General features: G+C 42.8%; 2 protein-coding genes across 2 annotated transcripts; both read left to right on the forward strand.

Annotated features, from left to right (window-relative positions):
* The first annotated feature begins 7,868 nt into the window (after positions 1-7,868).
* On the forward strand, positions 7,869-9,540 carry LOC147300809 (claudin-7-like). Its single transcript, XM_086281734.1, has 4 exons — positions 7,869-8,291; positions 8,480-8,644; positions 8,782-8,854; positions 8,952-9,540. The coding sequence occupies exons 1-4, from the start codon at positions 8,090-8,092 to the stop codon at positions 9,115-9,117; spliced, it is 606 nt and encodes a 201-aa protein (XP_086137860.1). The 5' UTR covers positions 7,869-8,089; the 3' UTR covers positions 9,118-9,540.
* A 7,435-nt stretch (positions 9,541-16,975) lies between these two features.
* On the forward strand, positions 16,976-18,456 carry LOC147300810 (claudin-7-like). Its single transcript, XM_086283210.1, has 4 exons — positions 16,976-17,286; positions 17,496-17,660; positions 17,768-17,846; positions 17,933-18,456. The coding sequence occupies exons 1-4, from the start codon at positions 17,085-17,087 to the stop codon at positions 18,093-18,095; spliced, it is 609 nt and encodes a 202-aa protein (XP_086139336.1). The 5' UTR covers positions 16,976-17,084; the 3' UTR covers positions 18,096-18,456.
* Positions 18,457-22,432: the final 3,976 nt, after the last annotated feature.

Raw genomic sequence — 22,432 nt, forward strand, 5'->3', positions numbered from 1 at the left:
TACACACACGACCAGAAACAATGACTGAAATTTGAGCACAGAAATTCCCAGGCAAAGTTTCCAGCTGTGCGGATAACACAAGTTCTGCAGGCGGGAATCTCTCTGCGGACAGAGGCAGGCGTTTGGTGCTCTTCCTGTACCTGCCGGAGCTCACAACTGCGGGCCTACCGAGGTGTTGGTACCCGGTTAATGATACTGAGCACTGCGGGTCGCGCTGATAATCGCAGGTCAGCCGGACGCAACAGGTGTTTTTGATTGTCTGGGGTTTTTTTACCTGGAAACTGGGGAGGGGAAAAACACGATTACATACATCCTGATCAGCAAGGCAGTTGGTTAAATGGTTAGCATAACTGCGCAAACAAAACAGCAGCACGGTGTGTGTCTACAGGTAAATGAGCTCACCTGTCCGGCGTGCAGGGTCAGCGGACCACTCGCGTTCAGCTCCTCTCAGAATGGTGAAGAAGCGGGTTTACTGCGAGGACTTGACTGTCTTTTCCGTGTCTCACCTGGCAGGTAGAAAGGTGAATGCAGCTGTCTATCTACTGGAGCACGCCGTGTTCAGACACGAAGACACACCCACTCATGAGAGAGAGCGAGAGTCACCGCCTTCTTACATTTCTGTCAATCCAGATTAGAGACGTTATTAAAGAGTAAATCATCTCGGGAGAGAGAGAACAAACATCGTTTCCTCTCATGACTCGTTGATGTGAGTCTGCAAAGAAAAAAAAAGTGTCCGTCATCTTTAATCTAATTCACTGCATGTTTTAGTTTGTGTGCTCGTCCCCGTGAAGCCTGGGGCGCATCTGCAGGAAAAACCGGTAGAGGTTGTCAGAGAACTATTCTGTTAAGCCTTCCCGAGCCAACCCTCAGAGAGACAAAGAAAATCCCAGCTCTGCTTTTATGAGAGTTCAGGCCAGAAGTTACAAAATGTGAAGTGAAAAAAAGAAAGAAAGGTTGTCATTATTATTATCGTTACTTCTACACCCTTTGGCTTGGTGTATATAAGCATGTTGGAGATTGTAGGCCGGCTGGATAAGGGCTACATTTAATGTGAACACTTTAAACAGTAATAATATTTTTCATTCCAACAATCACTCCTACGGCAGCCTTGCATCAGCTGAGTTGCTTCTAGGGCCCCACCCTCAGCTAGAAACGAAGAAAAATCATTAACCATTTACGATCAGGATCATCAAATCTGCCACTTGAAGAACAAAGCTCATCATCTATCGCGACTTTTTCCAGAAACGCAGTTCTTAATCTGTAACGGGAGCGACATGTTTAGCCTAGATTTGGACTGATGGATAATGTTTATCTTTTTCAAACAACCCTGACTCAGAATTATCACAGTCCCACTGGCGGTTATGTCAAAGCTGTAGAAAGTGCTCAGCGCCTAAATGCTGACAAAAGTAAACCTTCTCATCTCATCTAAAATAAAAAAAATTAGCAGGCCGTTTGGCCCGAGGCGCTCTGTGCTGTGCCTGATGCAGGAATGACACCCGACTGGTTTGAAGCAGCAGCTAGGCCCATCTACGGAGGGAGTCTCTGCTGAATGCATGCCAAGGCAGTCCTCCAAGTGTTGTTAAAGCAGGCACTGAAGAACATAAACGTACTGAATTTGTTTTGCCACACTGACCAGCCAGTGCAGTTACAGGACGCTGAATAATTGGATATGCGCAGAAAAACAAAAAGCGTGTCATATTTATGGAAGTCAAGCTAAAAACCGAGTGAACCAATATAGCAACTGCACATGTAAGAAGAAGTCACCTACGAATCTGCAGCCTGAGCGGATATCAGCAACATGGTGTGTGTGTGTGTGTGTGTGTGTGTAGGGGGGGGGGATTTCTGGCAGGTTGTTCCACGTTGTCCGTGTGTGAAACAGTCACTGCGTAAAAGAGGCCTTCTCTTCGTTTCTAAACATTTCCTACTAGCTGGGGGATCTGCTCTGTTCAAATAAAAGCTATTGTCTGCATGGTATGAGAGGACCCCGAGGAATTAAACTAACAATGGAAATGAATGGCACATTTATAAGGGGGGAAGCCTGGACCATCTTTAAGGGAAACCATGTGTCCCTCTGAATTACATCGGTGCTACAGCTGGTGGACATGAGAAGATTCACTGTCGCCATTCGTTTGTTGAACGGTTTTATGAAGCTTTCTAAAATAACCAATAAGCACTGAGAGCATGTGCGCACATAACGTTAATGTTTCAAGCCAGAGACAAGTTAGGAGCAATGAATTATTTGTGGGCCAAATAAAGTTTTGATCAATTCATTTTTGTCGTTTGGCTTTATTGCGCAAATATTCTTTTGATTGAACAAAGAAAAACTTGGTTCATGGACTGGAGCCAGCGTGTGCCACGCCAAACTTGAGCACTGAATCAGCCAGTGGAATGTGCGCATAATGAACGTGGTTAGCTCCGGTGTGTGGGGGTATACATAAATACGTACGGACATGTCCGGTGATTTTGCCGGGTCCCCCTGTAAACCCGTAAACCTCAGTCTCACTGTGTTCTCGGTGCCTCCTGCACCTCGTCTTGCTCAGTGATGCCACTAGATGGCGTCTCACTCACATACTGTGGCCTGATTTTGAGCGTGGCACTGATCTTCATGTGTCTGACTGTGGCTGTGGAAAAAAGGCTGGTTTAGTCACCCATCTTCTTGGAACAGGTGTTGGCTTCTTTAAGAATTCCCCTGTAGTGCACTGCTACTTCACATTCTTAATGAATCAGGGAACGAGTTCAACTTTCTCCCACAGTTCCTGCTCCTCTCTCCCAGCAGCTCACGTTGAAAACATTTGGCTGTCATGTTGTTGGTGGCTCACTGCTTTTCTCAGAAACGAGTTTACAGCGTAGCTCCTCCCAGATGCCCGCTTCCTCCCTTTGTGTGATAAAGGCCTGCATTATTCAGTATTTGCAAGGAAATCCTTGAATCTTTCCATTAAATCAAAAGTTATAACCTATGTTTACTGATATTTGGCAGGTGCTTTGCGTTTTCACGGGAAGCGAAGCCTGCAGTATTTCTGATCAGCTGCGCTAATTACCGACTGAACTCTTTAATCTGGCAGTTTAGTCCAGTTTAGTCCACTCAGGGTTCAGGGACTTTTCTGTTCACTGCACCAGTTTACTTTGAAGCATGCTCCTGTCAGCTTTTCACGTTTTGGGCTCACACATCTCACCGTGTGCTTGATACAGAATAGAAAACTCAAGAGTGAAAACTGGTTTGGCCAGCTCGGGCACAAACGGCAAATCAGATTATAAAGAATCGCATTAAAGACACAATGGTGCTTAAAAGAAGTATAGATATATATTTAAATTAAAGAAAGATATAGCAGCTTTAAAAACTTACTATCATGTTACACAGAGCACTAATGCCCCAACACTGCTCAACAACAAGGTGCTGGAAATGAGGTCATTAACAGAAAACTGATCTCAGAGGATTTTGTTATCCCAAGAAAAACAGCCTAAAGTGTGCCGGTGAAACACAGCATTTCTGCTTCTGAGACTTTTCCCATCCAAACAAACACTTTTACTTGTTAGAGGAAACAATCACAGCCTGCTGGAATTCGATAACAATCAAAATAAGTGCTGCTTTCTTTGTTTGGGAAGTATTCCAGGGAATGTCGCTGTGTGATAAAATCGAGCTTTTTTCCCTCAGTGACAGTGAATTTTTATTTGCCTTTTATGTAAGCTCGACCTTTTGTAAAGGTTACTGTTTATCACTGTTCAAGTTGAAAAGCTCGCCTGTAAGAGTGAGAAAAGACCATGTTTAGATTTCATTCCAGAAGCTTAAGTTTGCCGCTTTATCCAAAAACTGGTGTTATGACCCAAGATCACGTAGGCCATGTGTGTGTGACTCCTCCCACCAGAGGATGGCTGTGGGCTTTTTCTCTCCTCTCTCTCAGGTGTGGACACCTGGATGTGTCTTACTGGAGTCCAGTGCCGGCTGAGTGGAATTATTCCTGCTCTGCGATTGGATAATTGGCTGATCACGCAGTATTTAACAACAGCCATGCTCCAAGCCACCACCCAATAAACCACTTGTGGGTCTGATTACTTAGACGGTCTTTGCCTAAAACCTTTTATCAGTTGGTATCAAATTGGTATCAGTGAGTGTGTGTGTGTGTGTTCATTGCTGTTGTAAATAGATTTGTAAAGTAGCGTTTGTGTCCCTCTGTCACTGTGTCTATATTGCAGCAGCCTGGTACGGGTCAGTTTTCTCCTGTTTGGGTAAAGTTGTCTTTTGGTTGTTGTTTTCACAGGGAAGCTTCGGGCCCTTCAGGGATCTTTTGTTTGTTATTCTTTTTGTTTGCTCGCTGCCAATGTAAATGGCTGCATAGCACTTTGGAAGGTAGTCTGTTTTTGCTCTTGGGTGGTGTGTGTGAGTAGGAGGTCACTTTTCTTGTTGCGTTCACTCCAAGAACATAACACTAGTTTGGATGTGTGTTTGGGACCATTGTCCTATTGGGACACCCAGTTGTCCCCAAGTTTCTGCCGTCTAGCTGTTGATTAGAGGTGAAGTTGAATTTGGAGTTGGTCCTCCTCCATCATCCACTTTGTGCAACACCAGCGTTACTGGCAGCAAAACAGCCCCAGAGCACGATGCTGCTCTGGGGCTGCACCACTGTTTGTACGGTGTTCTCAGGCTTGAAAGCCTCACTTTTACTCCTCCAAACATACTTTTTAAGCCTGGAGCCAAATAACTCAGTCTTTGTCTCATCTGAGCATAAAACATGTCTCCACATGGCAGCCTCTCAGTTATTAGCATCCCCTCATTGTTTCCTGAGGTCAGTTTCTTGATCATTAATAAGCAGTCAGTCATTTCAGTCGTTATGCAAATGCACTGTTTAAAGGGTTGGGAAACCTGCAGTCAGCTGAGACTGAAGAAGTTAGTTTTGAATTAGTTTCTTTGTAGTTTTGATACGTATTTGTATAGTCCTACTTTCCTGCTTTCTGCAACCCTGCACTGTCCTCACAGAGCCTGTTTTTGAATCAGCTAAACCAGGCTTGTTAACCAGTCGGATGCAGGAGTCAATAAAAATAAAAATAATACAATTCTCCAAATAGTTGCAGCCCCATCTGTGTGGGTGTCGGCAGACATTTACATAACCAACAGAGGCTGAAGGCAGCATGTTAGTCTTGAAAGTCTGTGCTGGTACGAAAGCTGAAAAACTGAGTGGAGTAAAGATGAGCGACTGCAGGGTCCAGATGTCTGAATCCAGCCGCTGGATCTGGTGGGCTGATTGAAACAGATGCTTACTCTATTTTCACAAACACAAAAATAAACGATGATCTGCAACGTTCTGCAGAGAAACATTAGTTACTGACAATCACGTGGAAAAAGGTTATGATACCCAAACAAAGTCACAGACCACTGTTCCCATGGCAACAGCGGAGGACAGTGAGTCACATCCCAGCACAAACTTCTCAGGAAGGGTCCAAACAACATTACAGAAGCTCAAAGCTCTTTGGGATTCAAATGTTCCCCTAATTGTCTGTTTTTAGTGCTACTTACTTTTCCAGCCTTTGATGCTCCTGTTTGAACTTTTTCAAGACATTTTGCACCACCTTAGTTAGAATTGGGCAAATATTTAAACTGTACAAATGATGGAGGAGGATCCAGACAAACCAGAGGATGGGGGCATGGCTCTGACATAGCCAGGATTTCTTTGTGTTCGCTGGATCAATAAAACCTAAATCCCAAAAATTGTTTATCTTGTGACTTTATAAGTTCATAAATCTTTTTTTTCATTCAGTACACTCTCAGTGCTGGCCTTTAATTTCCAGTGTGACAGATGCATATTAGACCTCTGAAACACAGAAGCTGCTACATTTGAGCATTGAGATCTGGCCACAAACACTTATTTTCAGACTCAGTGAATCTATGCAAAGTCCTGTGACCATGCAGGGATTTCGCATTGATGTCAAGATGTTTTAAACTTTAACCAGCTGGACTCAAAGGGTCTGCTGCCAACTGCACAGGCACCACAGGACACTCCTGAAGGCCTTCTGACAGTGCGCCAAACAGTCAGAGCTTTTCTGACAAGTAAGCATGGACCTGTACGTTTCTTACTTTTAGGGACACTTGTTGCACACACAGCACACACTGGAACCTGCTACTGTTGCTGAATGGCACATATTTAACTGCACAGTTACAAACCATCAGCTTTAGACTGCATTCCTTATTAAACCCTGCTCGTATGGAGTAAGGCTGACAAACACAGTATTATTATAGTGGGAATAACGTGTGCTTAGATGAAAGATGACATATTATTCTTCAGGCTGGCATATGCTTTCAACTTGCTGTGAGAATAGAAGGAAGCCGGCTTCTCATCAGACAGTTTCACTTCAGGCTTCTGTGTTGTGCTGAAGCCAATTCAGATACTTGACGGGTACAAAAAAGCGGGTTTCCTGATATTGTCACCAACCATCTGCTCCCTGCAGGCTCATAACGCGACCCCCAGTGACCTTTATTTCCTTGTAAATAAACAATGACCTAAGCAGACTTTAAATAAGTTAATTAATAAATAACCCAAGTGCTAAAGGAAGGACAGACGTGATGTAATTAAGGCAAAGTCAGATGAAATCTGGGACTTGAATTGCAGCAAAATGTTTTGATGAAGCCATATTTCAGGAAAGGGCGGAGCCTGAGCCAATCTAGCAGGCGATGCAGGCGACGTGTTTACAAACACGTATCCTGTGAACCAAATATGCTCGAATAATTTAGTAACTGTCAAAGGAAAAATAAAGAGTTTGTTCACGTAAGCACGAGCCTGCTGCTGTGCATCACAAAGGAAGAGTCACAATGAGGATGCTGACCGTCAGCGTTTGCTTCAAAGACCTTTAACGGATGTTTGGGACTCAAGAACAGCGCTGTGCAAAGACCTTGAGACATCCTTCATTCCTGTATATTTGGCTGCCAAAGACGCATTCTTGCAATTTCTTAAAGTGATCTGGAGCAAAGTTTCTCCCGACTTAGCAAACAAGCAATTTTCAATTGTGCCTCTAAGTTAGTATCGTCTCTTTAAAGAAAACAAATCATTTGTCTGTTTTTAGTTAAATCCATAAAAAAATGTCAAAGGAAACAGTTTGACATCCCCAAAGAGCTTTTAGGGGAACACCGGCCAAAATGTCAGCTTGGTGAGGTGTGCCCTTAAAAAACAAGTAGAGGACAAATCACAAGCCTCAACAGAGATCAGCAGCATCTGAAAGTCACATCCTTACAAAACATGGAAAAGTCCAGTGATCCAGTGATTACAGGCTAGCAGGCTTTCAATGCAAATACATGTTACAAACCCAAAAAGAGAAACAACACTATTGTGACTCTCTGAGCAGCTGCAATGAGAATTAGCCAAAGCTTTTCCTGTCAACATGACTAATCGACCAATTCATCCGTGACAGCTCAGAAACTGCGTCCAGCAACCTGACCTGCAGACTGTTCGGCTCAGGGCTGATCATACGGCGCTAACTGTGTCTGCGTAGATTAAACTGGATCAGAGAGTCAGTGCCCTGATGTCCAGAGTAGTGGCACATGCAGGGTACATATTAGGTGATTGTCATCACAACAAATTAGGGGATCATGTAGGCTAATATTACATTTCTGCAGATTTGTAGGCTCAAAAGTTAAGACAGACATCAGGAGGTGTCTTCCAAAGACCGTTTTTATTGTTTGTTTGAAAAAGAAACAACTGAACTATTAAAAAGGGACTTTCTGAATTATTTGAAAGAAGATAATAAAGAAATCGTGAACTGATTTCCCATTTGGCTTATTTTGATAGGAGCCTAAGCAAAGAACTGCAAAGGCCACGTGATGTTGAAGCGACTCTTCTTTAGAATAGTCGGTGTGATCCAGTCATCACTTAATTAGCCCGATACCACTTCCAGGAAAACGTTCTTCCCATCAAAGGCTGCGGAAGGAAAAAGGGGGCCTCACCCTTACACTTTAAAAACAGGAGGCAGCAGCGCGCTCGCACAAAGGTCTGAGCAACTACGAGGGAGGGACTCCTTTAAATCAGCAACTACTGACTTCAGCGGCTGCTCATCACTGTTCTCCATCTCACAACAAGTCTCAGGACTTATTAATCTGCTGGATAACATGGCCGCGTCCGGACTGCAGCTCCTCGGCTTTTTTCTCTCTCTGGTCGGAGTCGCTGCCACTGTTGCCGCCACTGTTATGGTGGACTGGAAGAAGCTGGTCCAGGGCAAGCACCGCTCCTATGAGGGCTTATGGATGTCCTGCGCTGGTGTTCAAGACAGAATGACCTGTGAAATTTATCAGTCCATCCTGAAAATGCCGAGTAAGTTTGCATCGCACCTACAATCATCTCAAAGCAAGACGCTGCTTTTTGGGTAAAGTAAATGTAGTTACAGTTACTTCTTTGGATTTTAGCCACCGAGCCATCAGAGAACAAACCAAATCTCTTTCTCTCACCGGTGTAATAAAGCTACGATTTCTTACCGATATTTGTGCTTCTGTTCGCCGCAGCTGAGATTCAGGTTACCAGGGCAGTGCTGCCGGTCAGCCTCCTCCTCTCTGCTCTGGCTGTACTCATCTCCACAGTGGGGATGAAGTGCACCCACTTCATGGACGGTGTGCCAAAGAGCAAATCCATGATAGCGATGATCGGAGGAATCACGTTCATACTTTCAGGTGTGTCCAAAGCCTGTGCTCAGACTGAAGACAGAAGTCATAATGAAGTTAGCAGCTGAGAGCGGCTGTTATTGTAGTGAACAGGTGGGTCAGGATCCATGAGTGCTGCAATGATCAAAGATGTTTTCTTTCATTAGGCGTGTTGACCATCATCATCACCTCCTGGTTTGTCAACATGGTTCTTTCTTACAGTGGACACAAGCTGTTTAGGTACTGTCATCAAGACACACACACACACACGTATGCATACACATTGTAAATAAACACGCAGTGTGCTACATTAATGTTGCTCTGCTCTTTTTGGCAGACCTGAGTTTGGTAATGCCGTGTTTGTGAGCTGGGTTGGTGGACTCCTCACTGCGGCCGGTGGTGCTTTCCTGAGCTGTCGGAGATGCTGGAGGACCAACCCTCCAGTGTCCATGAGCTCCAGCCACTTTCTTTCTACCAATCACTCCAAGTCCAACTACGTCTAGTTGAAAAGGCCACAAGAACCTGAAGAAGGAGCCGGTTTCCCTTTGTGGATTATTTAAAGAATACGTCCATTCACTGAGAGGTCTTTGAGATCGGAGTGAGGATCGCTCAGAAGAAACTCCTTTGAATCTCCTTTGTCCTGGGTTTAAATACCACCACAGCTCTGGTTTCTCCTGCTGTAAAGATGTCAGGGTTCAAAGTTTAAAGTCTGAAAAAGTCCACAAATCGATAAATATACAAGTGAGCATGTCAGGTGGAGTTTCTTCATAGTAGCACTGAAGACAAACAGTTTTTAATAGTTTGAAGTGTGGCCGCATGTAAAGTGGAGACAGCGTCATTTCTGATACTTTTCCGATATACGGATTTGTTTGTGTGTGTTTTATGTGTTTATTTGTATCTGTGATGCTTCCCCTGATCAGATAACATTTTGTATATTTTGAGAAGAAAAATAAAATAATGTTGTTTTTTATAATCTGTGTTTTCCTGTTTTTAATTAGCTGCACAGGCTAAGTTTCTGCAGAGTACCTGACAGGTTACATGAAATCAACAAATCAGAAGCAAGTGGGCAGAACTGAAAGACAGAAACACGTGCAACAAAACATCTACACATATGAAACATTAATGCAGTTAAATCATCTATAGAAACTCACAAAGACAAAAAGACATCATCGATTTGATAGATAATAACCACCAACCAAGATTCTTCTTCTTATTATTATTAACTGATAAGGCTCAGATCATTGAAATACATTTTTAAACATCATCCTAATGTGAAGCTATGTTACTGTGGCGAGGTGATGTGGCTGGAGAAGCGAGCTCAGACCTGACCAGCAGTCCCGTTCCCACAGCACCAAAGGATCGTTCACTGTGGATATCAGCTGCTGTCAGTCAGATGTGACGCCATAATGTCAGCACAAAACTGCATAAACATTCATAAGACTTGTTTACTGTAACCAGGCAGTACTTATCTTAAGCGCCGCCGTGTACGAGTAATGATGTCATACTTTCCTTCCTTTCACAGATACTGTCATTAAGCCCATTACTCCAGACCATTAGGACCATATAAGAGTTGCCAAGGTCGCTCTCAGAGAAACCTACTTGCTGCATTCAGTCAGCATTTAGTGGGTTTAAGATAAGCACTGCCATTGTTTAGGAAGTAAGTGATAACTGATGAGATTTGACTATAAGCTGCATTTTCAGGAGGCAAATACACAAAAACAGAAGCTGTTTACCGACTTTGGTTCATGTTCATGTCATGAGACTGGGCTGCGTCCCGAGTGTGAGGGATACGCGAATGCCTCGTTCGATTAAATAATTAGCAAGAGTGAGAAGATTAACACAGGTGAGAGTTCGTTTGCTTCCGAGTTTCTGAGTCACAGTGGGGAGAAATTCGCTCACTCTTCACTCGAAACATAACAAAGAGCGGATGTGGACGTGAGTGGATGCAGGCCGTGTCTGGGAGCGACTGTGTGCCGCTGCGATGCTGATTGTGACAAAGCAAAATGGGATCAAATAAAGCAGTTAATGGATATTTGATGTTACTGTGCTCGTTTGTTCATGTCTAACTCGACTGCTGAGAACAACAATTTGAATCAGATAAATAGTTTTATTCTATAGAGGATCCAGCACTGGACAGCTTGCTGTTACTTGTCGTTGCTCCAATAAATAAATAAATGTCCTCCACCCAAATTTCTCTACAGGAACACCGATAAGTAATCCTTAGCTGCCCCTTGTTCAACACTAGCAGAGCTGACGGATCATATGACTAATTCTGTGGCCACTTTGGAGGTGCCACCTTGTTGAATTTGTATTGTGTAGCATTCCTGTTTCACAACTGCACTGTGGCGAGGTGTGGTTTGTGGCTCAGCTGCAGGGGAGGGGTGGAGCAGCGGGTTTGGGTGTGGCCCCCACAGATGACCCTCCATCATTCCTTTCCTATTTGAGTAGCTGCTGGGGCCCAGAGGAGGGTGGAGAGCAGGGCGGAGCTGTGAGCTGGGAACCGTAAATAAACACTCACGAATCCTGCAGAGCTGCGTGTCCCTGTTTGTGATTAACGAGGCTACCAACCTCTTTCAGTGAGTCATCTGTAGATAATTACATCTGATCTAACTGATGAATCATTACGTGAACGCGTTCTCTGCATATACTATTATATATTGTATTATATATTATATATTGGACATATATTTATTAGTTTCAGATGTAGCCATTCTTGTATTTTGCACAACTCTGTTGCTTGTGAAGCTCGCACACAAGAATTTCACTCACATGTGCTGTACCAATGTACCTGCACATGTGATGTGACAATAAAAGTGATTTGATTTGATTTGATCCAGGAACACTTTAGTAATTATGTATCGAGATTCTTCATTTGTAGGAACCCAGAGATTCTTAAATAAGGAACATATATGCATGTGTGTGTGTAGGTCAGACATATAAGCAGAAGCTGCAGTGGTGAAGGACCTTCATGTACATCTGCTATATACAGTTTCACTTAGCTTCAGAAGTTTTATTGTAATTATTTGTTTTCAAACAAGTATGTAATAGTGGGTAAAGTGGATCTTTGAGCCAGTTGTGTCCCTGCCCAGAGTGGGACCCCCACACTTGTAAACCCATGAAAAAGTGAATTTTCAGTTTCTTAATGAGTCGTTGAAACCCAGCAAACCCTTTGAGATATTCAGAAACCTCAAGCTGCTCCTACAGGTCACTGCCCAAGTGTGCTGTGTCTGTTTCTGTGCAGAGGGGTCATTAGGGTAACATGTGGATGCTAATGGTGTGATAAAAGGTTTCAGGGTGTGCTCTGATGATCACTGATGTTTACATGCTCACACCAACATTTGTTTTTCCAGCTGTGTCATGTACATATCACACATATGCACAACCAGTGTATGGCAGCTTATATGACTGGTGCCCCTCAACACTTACTGGCATGTCTACAGCTGGTTATTTAAATTCATTGGACTGAATGTCAGAAAGACAAACATCTGTCTATATGAAGTGAAAACGAAACTGTGGAACTGAGAACATCATCTGATCAGACAGGAGAGATGGAGCTCCTCAATATTTCCTCCTGAGGATCCGGGAACAAAGAGTTTAACTTTTGTGTGATTTTCTTCCTGTTTACCACCCAAACACACCAGATGTCAGTGGTAAGCCCAGGATGTCGTCTGCTAAGTGCATCGGACTTGGATATAGACCAAAAACAAATTTCCATTACAGAGGACAGAAATGTCCTTGTTCTCAGGAGGATATTCTCTTCAGCTGCAGGTGAGTGAGCTCTGTGGTTTTAGCGCCATCTACTGATGCAATCCAAACATAAATTCATCCACACATAAGGACGAACTTTCCTTCCGGCTGCTTAAAGGCAATTGAAACATTTTCCAATAAGGTATAAATATCAACCAAACAGACACATAGAAAGTGTCCACACACACACACACACACACACACACACACACACACACACACACACACACACACACACACACACACACACACACACACACAACAAAGCTCATCTGCACCTGTGAAATACAGAACTGTTCCCTTTAAAAAGTTATTGTTTTCAAAAGCTTTTGGTGCCACATCCTGCCAAAACGTCACTGAGGTCAGCCTCCCAGCAGCTTCCTGCTTCACACTGGGAACGTTTTGTTGAAGCTCTTTTTTTTCTACTTTTGCTTATTTATCAGACTCATTTGTTAATCCTTGTTTTTGCTGTTTTATTCATTCATAAAACTTTCTCATTATTGAAATGTTTTGCTTTTCATTTCCATCATGTTAACGTGTCTCTTTGTTTCCCTTCTTTTTTGAGACCTGCATGACTTTTATTCATAATAAGCAGGCTTATTATAAGCAATCTGAATATCCACACACAGTGAATTCTTTGCCTGAGAGGTGCATCACAGTCAGGGCAGACATGGGCCAGACGTCCCAGCTCTCCGTGGAGGGAGGGACTGAATCGAGCCTGGAATGAAATCTTTGTTTCACTTTGTCATTTTTTTATTTTATAAATGTCATAACCTACTCAACCAAGGTGATGTCATTTTAGTGTTACAGTTTGATCAACACAAATACCGTAGTTTTCGGGTCATAAGCCGCTACTTTCCCCCCACACTGTGAACACTGCAGCTTGTACTTGTACTTGTTACCATGTTTATGTTACCTTACGGATTAAATTAAACGTTAAAAATCCTCACGTGTAATATTTCTGTGTAGATATCTCATATTACAGGTGAAACGCATACGGTGCGGCCTGTACAAGTACAAAATTGATTTTCTTCCTACAATTAGAGCATGCAGCTTTTAATCAGGTGCGCTCTGTAGTCCAGGATTTACGGTAAGTTCATACACTCTGTTACCAGGATTATTAGTGTAGCCTGGTCTCAAATATCTATTTTAGACCCTACAGGTTAAAAGGATATAAACATTGTCATGTAAAGACTTTATTGTAAATATTTCACATGTGTTTAAAAAACAAAAAAAGAATTCAAATGCATTAAAAACGTGTTTAAAATCACAATAAATAGAAGTCAATCATAATTTAAGTGTTCACGGAGTTAAAAGTTACAAGAAAACCAAAGGTTTGTTTTCTAATGTGAAACAAGGAAAACTTTGTATTTGCTGCAAGTTGTTTTGAGTTCATTTTGGCTTGTCAATCTTGTATTTTCGTCTATCCCATTGGGTGATGTAAACCTATTGTCCAATCAGACGTAAGGAAGGCGGGATCTAAGCGAGGCGAAAGAAAAATAAGCACTAACTAAACTGGTGAGAGTCGGCAGCCGCACGTTACCGGAGGAGGATGGCGAGCTAACGGGAGAATAGTCAAAAACAATAGCCGTGGATGCAGAGTCTACCGGCGATCGTGGCTCAAGAGTTGGGAGTTCGTCTTGTAATCGGACGGTTGCCGGTTCGAGCCTCTGCTCGGACAGTCTCGGTCGTTGTGTCCTTGGGCGAGACACTTCACCCGTTGCTGCCTACTGGTGGCGCCAGTGTCCGGCAGCCTCGCCTCTGTCAGTGCGCCCCAGGGTGGCTGTGGCTGCAATGTAGCTGCCATCACCAGTGTGTGAATGTGTAAAGCGCTCACAGGCTATTTACCTTCCTGCTATGCGCTGTTTACCCTGTGATGAGTGAGTACTGAATGTAGTATTGAGCTTAAACAGAATGTAGAAGAACTTAAAATGTATCATGTTAGCATTTTAGAGCCAGCAATAGCTATGTATGCCGAGTAGTAAGCTACAGATTACTCTATGAAACTAAATAGTAATCTCTAACGCACAGTGGAGGAATCCTCTGGACCCTTCTTCTGTGGATAGGATTTCCGTGGGTTTGTCCCAGTGTACTCAGCAGCGTTGCCGGTCACAAAGCGAGCCTGCCCCTCAGCTCGCCCTCGCATTTAGCCCAACGGATTTGGGAGTAGACCTGAGCACGTGCGTTTTGTTTTTCTGCTTGTTTAACAAGTGAAGCGGCCGTTTGTGTGTTTTCTGGCCCATCGAGCCCGAGCAACGACCAGGCCTGCAACGGTTTCAGTACATGAGCTCGCAAAGGTTACAAATCTGAACTGAACTTAAAAGGATTGTGGGATAAATGTGTTTTCTAAAACATTGACTGTGAGTGTGAAGAGAAAACATCCAATTGAATTGTAAGGAAACGCTTCAGAACTTGGAATATTGTATGTTTTTTAAATCATACTTTATTTTGACTAAATACATTTTGAATTTAAAGTTTTGTGTCATAATTATTATTTACAGAGTTTGTAAGTGGTAACGGTTACTACAAAGTAACAACGGGTTAACATGTTAGATAAATTCATGATTCTTAGTGAAGATTAAACAGAACTCATTATTTTCACTGAGTGGAGGCACCGCCAATATCAAGACTTCTAAGTACAAAGGTTAAAACTGGTTAATTGTTTCTGCTGTTTACCAGTAAAATTAAGTAACGTACCAGGGCCCCGCTCATAGTACTATCATCACCTTAACCGAGAGTTAATCCTGAGCTATAAAATAATATATAAAAAAATAAAATATAAAAATTAAAGTTAAAAATGAAATAACTTCATTCTAATTTGTGTTGTACAGTTATTTCATTTTTAACTTAAATTTTCATATTTTGTTTTATTCCTTCCTAGTTAAATTTACCCTTTTTAATTTTCATATTTATTTCCTATCTTATTCATAGCCTTTTCTTCTTTTCTTTTTTTTTAGCTCACGAGCAGTTGTCTAAGCATTTCACTGCATATTGTACTGTGTATGACTGTGTACGTGACAAATAAAATTTGAATTTGAGCTACGTGAGTTGGGTGCTACATTAGTGATGATGCAGCGCCCCGATGATGGTTTGACCTCTGAGGCACCAAAAAATAGAAAACAGTATGAGGCTATAAACAGGTTAAAAAGCTAATACCAGTCCTGTGTACTTTATCATAGTGGAGGGTCTGTCTGCGTACAGGATCGTTAGCACGAAGACAGATTTTGAAAGATGGTAAAAACAATGAAATCTCCAGCTTGATGCTCCAAGCAAAACTCGACTGACTACAGTGTGGAGTTAAAGAAAGGTTAAAAAGTGTCAAACTGTGCGGACCGTTGTGTCGACTTCTTGGTGCAATCATTTGTTAAAAATAAGTAATTTAAAAAGTCATGTGGCACAAAAACATCCTTCCTGCTGCTGTCACCAACATCTTCTGCCTGCAGGCAACAACAAAAGAAACTTCCTTGGAAATAAGATTTGACTCAAGCAGACCTTGCAAGTCAAACTTAACAATGCTGGAAAGAAAAAAAGAATAATAAATAAGTTAAGTGGCACATTCAGATGGGATCTGTAACTTTAATTGCTGCAAAATGTTTGTGCTTATTTCAGGAAAGGCTGGACCCTGATCCAATCTAACAGGCAATGCAAATGTTAACAAACAGGCATCTTGTGAACCAAATATGGTCAGATAATTTGGTAACTGCTGAAGTAAATGAAGAGTTTGTTCACGTAAGCGCGAGCTTGCTACGTTAAATGGAGGAAAGGAATGACAATGAGGACGCTGACGTTCAAATGTTTGGTTCAAAGATCATCTTTAATGGATCTCGTGGGACTCAGAATGTACAGTACTGTGCATTGTAAATTGTGCTTGTGCAATAGTTTATCAGTTGAAGCATGCAACACAGAAGTTACAGAATAAATTCAACAAATGTTTGCATGTGTAAGATGTGCTGCTTATTTTCTTCATTCACTGTAAAATTATACTTAAAAATGTAGATCTCAGCACAGTTTGAATCATGCAAAGCTTAAAGTTTAAAGTATGTTTTGTATCGTACATCAACCCAAAGATGCATCCAATAAATACATATTGAAACCCGTTAGATAATCAGGCCATTGTTGTGTGATGGGCTCACAGTTTAGTTCCCTGCACGTAGCCTGTTGCAGTCTCATATAGGTGCAGGTTAAATGCACTAGGCATGCACCACACCTGAAGCACATGTTTGATGCAAAGTGAAACTGCAGAAAAATCAGATTTGCACCGATCTTGAAATCCATTCTTGTGTCTGTGCACTTTGAGACCCAGTTTGATCATCAGGCCAGATTTGCAGAAACATATTAAATGCTAAATATTAAACTTCTACTCATGGAGGTCATCAGGAGGACTCATCCAAAGAAGAGGAATCTTTTTCGTATTTGTTCAAACATGTTATGGCGGTCTTTCCTTAGGATGTCAGTGTAATCTATGTTATCATCATTAGTTAATTAGCAAGATAAGACTTCCTGGAACATTTTCTTCCCATCAACGGCTGCAGGAGGAAAAAGGGATCTAGAGCGTGACGCATCTTGGACTTTAAAAACAGGAGGCAGCAGCGCTCACGCATAACTGTGAGCAACTACGAGCGACTACTGACTTCAGCGGCACTCATCAGCATTTCAGATCATTTGGACATTCCCAAAGACGTTTCAGGACTCGTCGATTAAGTTAACTCCTCTGCTGGATAAGATGGCCGCATCTGGATTACAGCTGCTTGGATTTTTTCTCTCCCTGGTCGGAGTCGGTGCCACTGCTGCCGCCACTGTTATGGTGGACTGGAAGAAGCTGGTCCAGGGCAAGCACCGCTCCTATGAGGGCTTATGGATGTCCTGTGGTGGAGTCCAAGACAGAGCCACCTGTGAAATTTACCATTCCTTTATCAAACTGCCAGGTAGGTTTGGATTGCACCCCAGCTTACAACAGGGGCTGTAATTAGTCAGAAATGTCTCTTTTTGATAAAGTAAAAATGTTTGTGTGGAATTACTTCCAGCTTTTTGTTGAGCTTTTGCAAGCAAAAATGTTCTAAATCTGATATTTAATGTATAATCTACATTTACAGTTTAGCAAACATTCCCATATTTGTGCTTCTGTTTCCTTTAGATGAGATTCAAGCAACCAGGATAGCGTTGCCACTCAGCCTCTTCCTCTCTGCTCTGGCAATGCTCGTCTCCACAGTGGGGATGAAGTGCACCCACTTCATGGACGGTGCCTCGCAGAGCAAATCTGTGACAGCGATGATCGGGGGAATCATGTTCATGCTCTCAGGTGCGTTCAGATCTAAACTAACACATGAAACCAAAATTAAATGAGTGGAGAGACGACTAATGTATTCACAACAATGATGGACAATATCATGTGCTGTCTGTGATTAGGTTTATTGACCATCATCATCACCTCCTGGTTTGTCAAAGTTGTTCTTCAGAACTTTTATCATTCGCCTCCTCTAATCAGGTACAGCTGACACATATCGTCACACATGAACCCTGTGAGCAAACATGCAGCACGCTAAGTTAGTGTTTATTTGCTCTCTCCGGCAGATCTGAGTTTGGTAATGCCGTGTTTGTGAGCTGGGCCGGTGGACTGCTCACTCTGACTGGTGGTGCTTTCCTGAGCTGTCGGAGATGCACGACCATGTCCTCGGTGTCCATAAGCTCCAGCCGTCTGCTTCCCACCAGTGATCCAAAGTCCAACTACGTCTAGTTGAAAGCAAAGAAGAAGAAAAAACTTTCTACATTCACTGAATAATGAGGTCACATCAGGATCGGTCGTCGTGTGTTGTTTCCCACAGTAAAGATGTGAAGGTTCAACATTGAAATTTCTTCTGTAATTACAGATTTATGTTAGTGAAGGACCCTGTCGTCCTCCTGCACTCTTATAAAATCATCACGTTTATAATAAGCTTTAAATAAGATTTGCTTTCATAATTTAAAGTGTGGCCATAAAGTGCAGTACTTTCTGTTGTACTTTGATCTGTTTGTGTCTAAAGTGTGTGATTCATTTCGTAACTTGTCAGTTTTTTTATTGTTTGCATAATTAAATAAAATTGTTTTGTTTTTGTTTTTTTTCTCGTCTGGGTTTTCCTGTGTTTGATCAATGATATTTAAAGCTTGAACATTTTACAAAGGTGCCTTTGTGAAGACAAACTTTATATGAAGTTATTTAAGTTTGTTATTTATTATTAGATGCTGACAAAAACAAAAACCCACAACCATGAAGCCACTGCACTTTTTAATGGAGGGAGAATTTGGAGGTTGTGCCATACGTGCAACAATACAAAAGCATCATGTATCAGCTGCATACTCTTCAGTAGTCTAGCCAGCGTCATCCTCTACGCTGTTGCATGCTGGGGCAGCAGGTTAAGTGTCGCAGGTGGCAACAAACTCAATAAACTGATTTGCACGGCCAGGAATGCTGAGTGGACGGAGCTAAGGTGGTGTCAGAGAGGCGGATGTTGTCCAAGATAAGGACAACGCTCCATGACGTGCTGGCCAATCACAGGAGCACGCTCAGCGAGAGACTGAGATTACCCAAATGCGCCACTGAGCCACACAGGAAATGATTCCTGACCCTGGCTGTACAGCTCCTCCATCTAATGAACAGTCACATGGCAGTAGTCGTACACATCCTTCATCGTGCACATCCTTCATCGTGCACACCCTTCATCGTGCACACCCTTCATCGTGCACACCCTTCATCGTGCACGTCCTCTGCAGAGAAAATAACAAGCTTTACAGTTTGGTAAGAGGGCGCCTCAGTTTCCACCATATAAATTGAACTTGTGTTATCTGCAGGGATATTTATAACTGTTTTGTTACATTTTGTAACTTTGTAATATTTGTCGTTATTGATTCAGTTTTGTCAGTCGCTGTTCTTACTGTCTGGGAGCAACTGTGGTCGCATAATTTAAAATATTATTCAGATTCCAGTTTTCAGTAATACTCTGCTTGCTAACCACCACAGCTGTAAAATAAACACAGTGCCATAAGTTTAACATGTGTTCAGACTTTGCTTTAACACACAAACTGCATTTGGTTGAATATAAAAAGTCCATAAGAGTTTGTTGTTTGCTGTATCCAGGCAGCAGTTATCTTAAACGCCACAGTGTACAAGTAATGAGTGTGTTTTCTCCAGTGTATTCGTTTCCTTCCTTTCATACACTGTCATTAAATCCATTACTGTACACCAGAAGCGTTGACAGGGTTGCTCTCAGACTAGACAAACTATGGAACGACAGTAAGAAACCTACTTTTGTTCAGTCTGCATTTCATAGTCATCAGTGTGTAAAACCAACCATTTAAGATAAGCACCATGTGAACATTTGTGTGGGCAAATATACAAGAGGAAGATCGAAGGATAAATACATGCTTTGATTTGATCATTTGCTCGGAGAGAACAGTGAAATTAATTATTGGCAAATACACATTTGCTCCATTAGTGCGTTTCTAATTTGTGGAAACAAATGATCTCGCTCCTCACTCGAAACATAACAAGACGTGGGTGTGGATTTAAGTGGATGCAGACTCTGGAGGGAGTGGCCGTGTGCCGCACAGATTCCTTCCTGAACTGCCAGCAAAAGACTAACAGAAAGAAAGCAGTCGTCATATCTAATCACGGCCCTAATTCTCTCTGGCTAAAATTTAACGAGGTGCTGAAAACATTTTGGTTCGTAGTAGCACGATGCCATCGCACAGCTGCCGTACAGCCATGATGCAAATGGCTGCATCCTGGAAGATGATCAGGAAGAGGAGTACAGAAGTCTGGTGAGGAACTTCCTCACATGGAGTCACACAAACCACCTGCAACTCAACACCTCAAAGACCAAGGAACTGGTTGTGGACTTCGGGAGGTCCAGAGCAGGTCCACTGCCGGTTCAGATAGAGGAGGTGGAGGTGGAGGTGGTCAACAAGTACAAGTACAAGTACCTCGGGCTGTGGGTGGACAACAAACTGGACTGGTCATGCAACACAGAGCACCTGTATAAAAAAGCCCAAAGCCGACTGTACTTCCTCAGGAGGCTGAGGTCTTTTAACATCTGCAGGAAGCTCCTGAGGATGTTTTACCAGTCAGTGGTTGCTGGAGTACTTTTCTATGCTGTGGTGTGCTGGGGGAGCAGCACAGCAAAGAAGGACTCATGCAGGCTGGAGAAACTGATCAGGAAGGCTAGCTCTGTGGTCGGCATGAAGCTGGACACTCTGGTGACAGTGGCAGAGAAAAGGACATTAAAGAAACTGCTGGACATTATGGACAATGCTGGGCATCCTCTGCACACGGCCATAAACAACCAGAAGAGTCTGTTCAGTGACAGGTTGCTTCTCCCCAAGACAAGAACTAACAGACTTAAAAACTCCTTTGTCCCACACGCCATCAGACTGTTTAACTCCTCTCTGGAAGGGGAGACGGAGGGGAAACAGGAGGACAAAGGAGGGGGGAACAACTAAGCTGTAGTGCCTCTTCACTGTGCAATGCTTTTTGTTAATAGTCAACGGTGCAAAACACTTCAATACTTGAAATGTGCAATTCCCTTGTATTCTTATTCCTATTTATTCTATTTATCCCTTTCATATATTTTATTCATATATGTCTCTGTATTTATATATGTGTGTATATATAAAATATTCTGCTCACGTTCTGTAACTTCTGTCGGTGCTGTGCTTTTGGAAACCGAATTTCCCAGAGGAACCCACCCGAGGGATTAATAAAGGAAACAGGAAACTGCAGGATCTAGGACTGAGCAGCTCCCTCTGCAGCTGGATCCTTAGCTTCCTGTCTGACAGATGCCAAGTGGTCAGACTGGGCAGCATCACCTCATCCCCCGTCACACATGGTGCTCCACAGGGGTGTGTACTGAGCCCTCTCCTGTACTCACTCTACACCTACGACTGCACAGCCACTAACAGCTCCAACATCATTGCGAAGTTTGCGGACGACACTACAGTGGTGGGTCTTATCACCAATGGTGATGAGACGGCTTACAGGGAGGAGGTCAGCGCCCTGACCCACTGGTGTCAAGACAACCATCTCACCCTCAACGTCGCAAAGACAAAGGAGTTGATAGTGGACTTCCGGAGGTGCAGAGAAGTACACACCCCCATCACCATCAACGGCGCTGCTGTGGAGAGAGTGAGCAGCTTCCGGTTCCTTGGCGTACATCTGGCTGAGGATCTTACGTGGTCAGTACACACAAACAAAACAGTGAAGAAGGCGCAGCAGCGCCTCTTCTTTCTCAGGAGACTGAAAAGATTCGGCATGAGCCCCCGCATCCTCAGGACCTTCTATCACTGTGCCATTGAGAGCATCCTCACTGGATGCATCACCACCTGGTATGGCAACAGCACCGCCTACAACTGCAAAGCTCTCCAGCGAGTAGTGCGGTGCTCTGAACGGATAATTGGAGGTGAGCTTCCCTCCCTCCAAGACATCTACAGGAAGCGGTGCCTGAGGAAAGCGGGGAGGATCATCAAGGACTCCAGTCACCCCAGCCATAAACTGTTCAGACTGCTTCCATCAGGAAGGAGGTTCTGCAGCATCCGGTCCCGTACCAGCAGACTGAGAGACAGCTTCTTCCACCAGGCCATCAGACTGCTGAACACGTCATAGACACCTCAGCTTCACTACTGGAACTTTAACATTATGCACTCCACACTGTACAGTAACGCCACTGTTTTGCACATGTCTCACTCTGTATATTTTATTTTATATATTTTATATATTCTATTCATTGTTTACTCTATTTAATTTATAAAATATGTGTACACACACACACAGACACACACGTAGAAAAATATTTAGTATACACATCCAGAAATGCATATACTATTATATATTGTACATATATTTATTAGTTTCAGATGTAGCCATTCTTGTATTTTGCTTGTTTACATTATTGTATTTTGCACAACTCTGTTGCTTGTGAAGCTCGCACACAAGAATTTCACTCACATGTGCTGTACCAATGTACCTGCACATGTGATGTGACAATAAAAGTGATTTGATTTGATTTAAAGTTTAATCTTATCTTATCTTATCTTATCTTATCT

This window comes from Aulonocara sp. 'chitande type north' Nkhata Bay, linkage group LG23 (assembly GCF_057382095.1).
Source record: "Aulonocara sp. 'chitande type north' Nkhata Bay isolate Kocher_YH1m ecotype deep benthic linkage group LG23, A_spYH_male_GT1.1, whole genome shotgun sequence".
Classification (NCBI taxonomy): domain Eukaryota; kingdom Metazoa; phylum Chordata; class Actinopteri; order Cichliformes; family Cichlidae; genus Aulonocara; species Aulonocara sp. 'chitande type north' Nkhata Bay.

Bases quoted from the DNA above. Each gene is read 5' to 3' on its own strand.
- LOC147300809 (XM_086281734.1), top strand. From the start codon at position 8,090: ATGGCCGCGTCCGGACTGCAGCTCCTCGGCTTTTTTCTCTCTCTGGTC. The intron at 8,292-8,479 runs GTAAGTTTGCAT...TGTTCGCCGCAG, and splicing joins GTCCATCCTGAAAATGCCGA to CTGAGATTCAGGTTACCAGG. The intron at 8,855-8,951 runs GTACTGTCATCA...TCTTTTTGGCAG, and splicing joins AGTGGACACAAGCTGTTTAG to ACCTGAGTTTGGTAATGCCG.
- LOC147300810 (XM_086283210.1), top strand. From the start codon at position 17,085: ATGGCCGCATCTGGATTACAGCTGCTTGGATTTTTTCTCTCCCTGGTC. The intron at 17,287-17,495 runs GTAGGTTTGGAT...TGTTTCCTTTAG, and splicing joins TTCCTTTATCAAACTGCCAG to ATGAGATTCAAGCAACCAGG. The intron at 17,847-17,932 runs GTACAGCTGACA...TCTCTCCGGCAG, and splicing joins CATTCGCCTCCTCTAATCAG to ATCTGAGTTTGGTAATGCCG.